General features: G+C 37.7%; 1 protein-coding gene across 1 annotated transcript in view; it reads right to left on the reverse strand.

Annotated features, from left to right (window-relative positions):
- The window catches only part of LOC107729108 (serine/threonine-protein kinase ULK2-like), a 42,608-nt gene extending 34,837 nt beyond the window's left edge, over positions 1–7,771 (reverse strand). The window contains exons 1-3 of the mRNA XM_016539479.1: positions 6,753–7,771; positions 4,219–4,311; positions 3,580–3,621 (exon numbers count right to left, since the gene is read on the reverse strand). Coding sequence (XP_016394965.1) covers positions 3,580–3,621; positions 4,219–4,311; positions 6,753–6,842 — 225 coding nt within the window. The 5' untranslated portion in view covers positions 6,843–7,771. The remainder of the gene's footprint in view (positions 1–3,579; positions 3,622–4,218; positions 4,312–6,752) is intronic.
- Between the last annotated feature and the right edge of the window lie 223 nt (positions 7,772–7,994).

A 7,994-nucleotide genomic window follows, 5' to 3' on the forward strand; every position in this document is an offset into this window, starting at 1 on the left:
AGTTTTGGACCCCGTTCTAAAACGGCTCTGATGGTTTCACTTAGGTGGTTAACTGACTCTTTTCATAGCTTCATTCTCTGGTTTTCCTGATGGTTTCATCCATCAAGTCTCATTTGCCCTTTCCCCTATACGAGTTATTGTTTGTTAGACTAGTTTGTGTTAGTGTTTAGTTAATAAAACTCTTGTGCACAAATTACATGAGTACATTCTGATTCTGCCTTGCAAATTAATTGTCCCTTTACGATTTTGATCCTTACTACATGCTCTAATGCATTAATACTGTAGGAAAGTATTTTCTGTAGCCACGGAAATATTTATTTGATATGAACTTACACTGAATGTTCGCTGGACGAACAGATTGGTTGATGGCAATTTAATTCTGCTACAGTTACTACTGGCAGCTGATATAAATAATTGTAATTAATCATAATTAATTGTAATTATTTATATAAATTTCCCTTTTGAGCTAATTTGCTACAATTCCTCAGAAAAACTGAATAAATAGTAAATAAACATTTTCTAACAAAAAGTGCAAAGTAACAAGTAGAAAAAAAGAAAAATGCACAAAGAACTTGTATGGTGATTTTTCCATCTACATATTTTTCCCTGACCTTATTTTCTATGTAAGTTAAGGGTGCACACTATTGCTGAAAAACACAATCACTACTTAGCAGTCAGATGTCCGTATGCACAAAGGCACAGATCCCTAAACAAGACCATATCTGCAGATGAAACTTTGTTTGTAGAAGCATTTTTACACAGGCGTAAGTGGAATGTACAAAACATGGTGACATTAATTTTTAAATAAATATAAATGGCGATATATTACATCACCAAAAATGATTGAGGTCATGTTCATATATTGCGCGATAAGTCGATATATTGATTATTGCGACAGGCCTACGCAGTGGTAGAGGTGCGTGAGGCGCCGGCGCGATCGAACAGCGGAAACAAACAACAAAAAAATATTCCGTCATTTTTGGTCATACAGATCATTCGAAACTGCAATGTGTTTACTTTATTTCTGTCATCTCGGTTTCCTTTCCGTGGACTTTCGTAGAGCGCCGCGCCACACAAATATCCTATGAACCAAACTCAGCAGCATATGTCTCGGTCTTTTCCTTTCTTTTGTTAATCTGTTAATTAGGTTAAGTCAAATATTTCGCATATTCATTCATTTTATATATACACTATGATTTAATAAAAACAGATTTTGTTATTTTTAGTTAAACTTAATTTTTGTTGCTTGTCTGCACTCTTCCGCCGCCTTTTTTCTCTTCTCCGACCCTGCAGCTCTCTCCAATAGCTTAGTGTTAGTGGCACCAGTCCAGTGTTTCCAGGTTTTACTCGTGCTATTTCTCCATGTTGAGAGTTTGGTGTCGCACATATTGCACCTGACTATGCATTCTTATCCTTTTCTCAGATGAACTGAAAATAACAGGAGTGTGTCCATCTCACAAATGTAGAATCCGTCTCTGCAGTCATCTCAACCATCTAATTCCAGCAACAGAAGATAGACAAACTATTTTACCCGCAGAATTTTTTCTCTGGTGCTGTTTTGCAGTGTTAGTAAATTCACCACTTAATTTTGAGTTAAAATATGTTGTTGTAACTTACGTTACTGAGATTGTAAAGAGTAATAATATTACCCAAATTTTATTAGTAATGCGTTATATTAATGTGTTACAGCAAAACGTAATATACTACTGTAATATTATTACTTTTGTAATGCGTTACTCCCAACACTGGCCACTGAACACCCACTATTGTGCATCTTATGGCAATGTTTGCTTGCATTGCCTTATGGATTTCATAACAGTAAGTGTTCACATAGAGTACAGAGAGTATGTTCATGACTGCATATCATTTCTGATGCAAATATTATTCAAATACCCTCCCTGCACCAACCCATGTGAGTATTCAATATGATTCAGATATCTGTGTCTTTTCCTGGAAGAAGAACAGCTGAAATACGGAGGGGTGGAATGACTTGAATCTTCCAGGGTAAATTAAGATGAACTTCCACCTTGGTCAGACTGACCGTGTGATTTAGAAGGCAGGCGTTAGCAGGAAGCAGATCTCAGCATTGCACAAATGTATTTACGGTCGCCTGACTACAAGCGACGCAGCATTTGAGTCTCCAAAAACAGCTGATGAACAGCTACAGTACGTCACCACTGACACCTACTTCTCTATTTCAGCACAGGGAGGAAAAACACACCTCGGGCCAAGAGTTTGGTACTACCTGTCACAGCCAACTAAAAGAATGAGATAAACAGTGTATCTTCAAGAACGATCAGCGAGATGAATGTAAACGGCTTGTAGTGCACTCAGACCTCTCTGCCCTTGCAGGAGAGATAGATTACACATGAAATCACTCTTCTCCTCAAGTGTCTTCCTGGAGTAGACCAAAAATCTGCAGCGTTCAGCACAAAAACTGATACAGAAAAGCATGTTTAACTGAAGAATGAGGGGTCCTGCAGGTCTGTGTCGGGTGGGAGTGTTATATAAGCATGCTGCGTGGGAAGAGCAGGATATTTAACGACTCTCTTCACTATACTGGGAAGCATTACATGTCAAAGGTGTATAGGTGACTGAATCATAACAGCCATAATTAAACCCACAGCTTGATCCTGCCGTAGACGTCAACGTCCTTTCAAGAACAGTGCCTGCTCTGTCAGCCGAGTGTTTGGACCAATGAAATGGCAGCCCACACCATTCCAGAGGAGGCAAACCCTCCCCCTATATGAGCCTGCTGGTGGGATGCAGAAGGAGGAACGCTGGGTATTGATGGATGAATTAGCTTGCTAACAAAACGGGCTGACTTCTGACATTTTCTGCATGGTATGCAGCATTCAGCCCCAAGGATGCTGAGAAATAATCTTATTTCCTTCTAGCCAGTGACATTATTCTCTAACATGCACTGTGAGAGACATACAAAGGGTTGCACACAATGTATTTTTGCATTAGGATTAATATAATTGCAATTAATGTACGCTCTAATGACTTTATGAGCATTAGAGAATAATGTGTGTGATATCCAAGTGGTCTCAACCCTCTACATTGCGAGTAAATCACTCGCATATGCGACTAAATCTTACTCTGGGCGACTAAATAATGTCTAACATTAGCCACTGGCTAATAAATTCTTAGATTTTACACGCCAGTATGTGTGTGAGAGGCGTTCAACACAGATGTTCACTCGCTGTATTTAAAAACAATAGAAGTCTATGTAATGTCCCCATTTAAATAGCTAAGTAAACGTGTGTGTGTGTGTGTAAAATAGTATATCAGTCTGGCAAGTAACCAAAAAAATGTACTAGCCAATGGCGATTATATTGCCAAGGTGTGTGTAGAGGGTTGGGTCTCATGCAATGTACAGCAGGGCTTAGTCTAGGACAGGTCATGTGAGTTATCATGTAAATGGCGGTGTTATATAAGAACTGGGCCAGTCCCGCAGGCCCTCACAGCTTTTAGTGGATAGTAGCACTGCACTAACAGCTCTAGGCACCTCTGCTCAGAGTTAGTAAGGATAAAGCATTCAGAGATTAAAGAATAAAGGAGTAAAAGTGCCATTACCTGGACATCATACAGCGCCACAATGTTCTCATGTTGGAGTTCCTGTAAACAAAAAATAAACACTGTCTATAAATACTGTGGCATTGTAAAAAATAATATAATAATAATAAAAGAAATATAAGAATAAAAGACAGATACATAAAGTATTATTTAAAATATTGCAAATATAATAAACAATAACTGTACAAATAATATACACTACAATCAGAAGTTTGGGTTTAAAAAGACTTTTTTGAAAAAGAGGTCACTAATGCTCACCAAGGTGACATTTATTTGATCAAAAATACAGTAAAACAGCTATATTATTAAGATTTAAAGTAATTTAAAATGTAATTCATTTCTGTGATGGCAAAGCTGAATTTTCAGCATCATTAATCCAGTCTTCAGTGTCACATGATCCTTAAGAAAGTATTCTATTATGCTGATTCGGTGCTCAAGAAATATTTCTTAATATTATCATTGTTGAAACCAGTTGTGCTGCTTAATATTTTGTAGAAAAAGTGATAAATTTTCTTCAGGATAAATAAAACGTTTAAAATTTAAAAACAACAACATGGATTTGAAATAGAAATCTTTTGTATCATTAAATAATAAATGTATTATTAATACAAAAAAAGAAAACCAACAATGACAGCTCACCTTTAAAATTTTGATTTCTTTGCCAAGCAGAATCTGAGATTTTGAGAGATTCTTTTTGTTAATACTCTTGATGGCGACCTCCCAATCAGTCTTCTGCAAATATTATACAAAGAGAGCAATTATCATTAATTCAGTTGCACGTTACAGCGCCTAATTAGTAATTACATTACTATGAATCCTCCAAAACATTTACTTTTTACATTTTGAGCATTAGAGTTGAAATATTGACTGGTTAACCCAGTATGTGGGAGTCTTTGGTTGAATACACACAAACATTTGCTTCAAAAGCCAATTCTTTTTATTATGCTGCATCCATTCTGCATCTATTTCTCAACTTGTGACCTGGTACCACATAAAGCGAAAAGTATAATTGGGATTTTAGCCTTTGGGAAGGGCAATTGTGTAAGGTGGGATTCCATAAGGCCACACACTAGCTTTAAGAAACTGTGTCCCCAACGCAGAGTGGAAATCCATGAATAGAACGATGCTTTTCATGTAAATGTAGGTTAATAGGAGATGTTCCTGCGGCACACTGTGCTGCAGCCAAATGCTGGCAGCACGCAAGAGCGGCTGCGTTCATCTCGCCTCGCTGAAAACCAACTTAGCCAAGCGTGGTGAAGGCAACCCAGAGAAAACGCTGCTGGCTTCTATACTGACCCCATTCAGTAGATGAGCATTCAAAGTCTCTGCTTTTAATATCAATTCTAATCAAGGAATGAGAGACTGAATGCACAACATAAATGGCGTATATATGCAGCTAATTTATGTCCTGTATCATTCTGCATGTCTTCCCAGCTAGAATGCATCAATCAGCGCTCATAAGCATGTGTGATTATGAACATCGTAATATGTTTGTAGGATGAATATAACTGTCTCACTGGTAGTATTGAGTCAGCTGCTTTGGATGAGGTAGGTGATCATAAATATGTATCAGATTACTCCTGCTATATATAGTCACAGGCTGATATTATACTACATATTGTGCATACACTAAGCATTTCCTCACACAAACATACAGTATATGCAACATGCAGAGATAACCAACTGTAATGATCTACAGATGCAAAATAAATCATTGACCATAGAGGTATGGGCCAATATTTGCATTTGATATGATTAACTAGGTTTCAACATAACCAAACAGTTTTTCAACTGTACAATTGAGTGTTCTGATGCCTGATTTTCATTCTACATTCTAGAGAGTTTGAATGCTGTTAAAGTCAGTATGAAATGGAAATAAATCTCATTTCTAAATGCATGTTATTGATTTTTTTGTGAATTTATCTGTGCATACAGTATGTTAAAGTTTTTAAATTTTTTGACCTTTTCTTTTTTAATTAAAATGTCATAACTCAATCTTGTGATGAAACAACAGGCTTCTCTATGGTGACATATGTTGGACTTCTCCGATCCCATTCAGATCAGTCTTCATTCAATCAACGATTGGTGGACTGAACCAAGACCCTGTACTAGGCCTATATGTTTTCTTTTTTTCATTTGTTTCACTCGGAATGTATTTCAGATCTGTTGCAACTTCTGTTACATTGCAACTTAAAAAAAAAAAAAAGAATATTATCAGCTCAGCTACAAACTTTTATATCAGGATATTCCCACCAGTCAGAATGAAACATCACAAATAAGTTCTTTTAAATATCTCAGTAGTTTCACCTAGACACCAATGAGATTACATAGAGAAACTGGAGATGTAGATGTTTCTCACGGAAAACAACCCAGTAATCTCATGTGTCTCCTCTAGAGTTTCAGATGAGATCTCAATGATCGAGGCCTCCAATTTTGCTCAGATTTGTACCAAAGTCTCCAATTAAAATCCCAACAGTTACTAGTATCTATTCCAGCTTATTAAATCAAGATACTTGTTTATGAGACGTAGTATTGATCCCAAATTGTTTCTAGTAAATTTCACTATTTTATGGTGAATATTTTATATATACTGAATATTTTATAGTGGTACTGAAAATGATTGTAATTACTATTGGACTAGTAATTTAAAAGACACTAATAGTGAACACAGATACTAGTTAGTTGTATGCAATGATGTTTAAGCGGCTTGCAATGTCCTCATAACATCCAGTCAGTGTGTTTTGTGTATTTAGGCAATGTCAAAATCGAGCACAAAAATCATAACAAAATGTGGGTCCCGTCCCTCCGCCCAAACGTAGTAGACCGGTCAGTCCTATTGACGTCAGACGGCTTATTCACGGAGGCTGTTTTATGAATGAATGACTCCAGCAGTATGTGACGTATTCTAGCACACGTTACATAAAAACAACCCACGGTTTCTAATCAAGAACTGCTATGACAGAGAGATCTGCAAAAGCACAATGCATGCACTACACAAATCTATATTTCTCTATTAAAATGCATTTAATCCATGTAAATTTGAGATTTAAATGCCTCAATCTTACTGGGATGCAAATAGGATAAACTAGACGCATATAACCAGCATTGCCCAGATTTGCAGTGAATAATGATGCTCAGCCGCAGGGGCTCGAGCCAGTCATGTGTTTATTTACCTTTTTATGTCTTCCCTTGAAGACGACCGCAAAGGCTCCGTGTCCGACGAGGTCTTTTCGGCTGTATTCAAAGTCTCCCACCGTCTCCATTTTTTGGCAGGTGTCCAGTGATACACAGCAGCTTGTAATGGAGAGGTTATCGCGGACAAGTTCTTCAAACTCTCGTTAATCCAGACGACAGTCTGTCCGAGAACCCTGTCATCCCCAAATTATCAATGCGAAAGACGATTTAGTACACTTGAGAGTTTCCTAATAGCTGTCTGGCTTAAAATCAAGACGAAGTCAGAATCAAAACAAAGAAATAGCTAAATGTGAAGTTTACTAGCTAACTTAGATGCACATAACTAGTTCCGTTGTCGCTCTCTGACCCAGTTAACAAGACATTAGCTAGATAAAATAGCTATTAATTAATCTCAAACCTATATAGTTTCCAAGCTACATGATGTCAGTTCAGTTTAAAAGGAAAGAAAGAGGTTGCAAACGCCCTCTCTCTCTTACTGTAATAGTGCCTCGTTAACTCAATAACGGCGCTGTGGGTCATTGAGTTTCCCATCGCTAGCTGGCTAAAAATGACAGCCAGAGGAAATCCAACAATATTTACAATTACAACGCAGCAGATAAATCGTAATAAATCATATCTAGATGTGTTCCGACATCTATTTTACATATAGACAAGCAGTGCCGCTTATGTAATGACAGGTCAGTTCATAAAAAACCGCGATCCAGCAGCGTTCCTATTCGTTTAATGCAATAGTCATCTGTCCTTCTGCTTCTATGGCACTCTCCTTCAAATCCGTATGATAGCTGGGTAGCGTTACACCATTTCTTCAGTTCACCCCTCTGTCCTGCTTTCGATCTCGCGGGACAATGCGGGAAAACATCAGTGTGTTACTTTTAAGAAACGCAGGAAAAGACGTTAAAAGCACGATCCGTTACGTGAAGGGGAATTAACGTTTATCTTCAGTTCGTTCTGAGAAGTTGACCGTGATCACAGCTTGCTGCATTACAATGACAGAGCTCTTACAGGAGAAGACCATCATAACGTGTTCCTCCGCGCACCCGAGTGTGTCGCCCTCCGCCGCGAGAGATAGTCCCACTGGCATCACAAAGTCTGAGCTCGGAAAGAAAACAGTATACAAAGGAGAAGAACGTTTTTAGGATGCTGTGAAAAAGCGAACATTTTTTATTTTTTTTTCACCAGAATGCGGTTTAATAAGTAACTACGAAAGAAAGAAAGATTGA

Source organism: Sinocyclocheilus rhinocerous, unplaced genomic scaffold (genome assembly GCF_001515625.1).
Source record: "Sinocyclocheilus rhinocerous isolate Xijiao unplaced genomic scaffold, SAMN03320098_v1.1 scaffold1870, whole genome shotgun sequence".
Classification (NCBI taxonomy): domain Eukaryota; kingdom Metazoa; phylum Chordata; class Actinopteri; order Cypriniformes; family Cyprinidae; genus Sinocyclocheilus; species Sinocyclocheilus rhinocerous.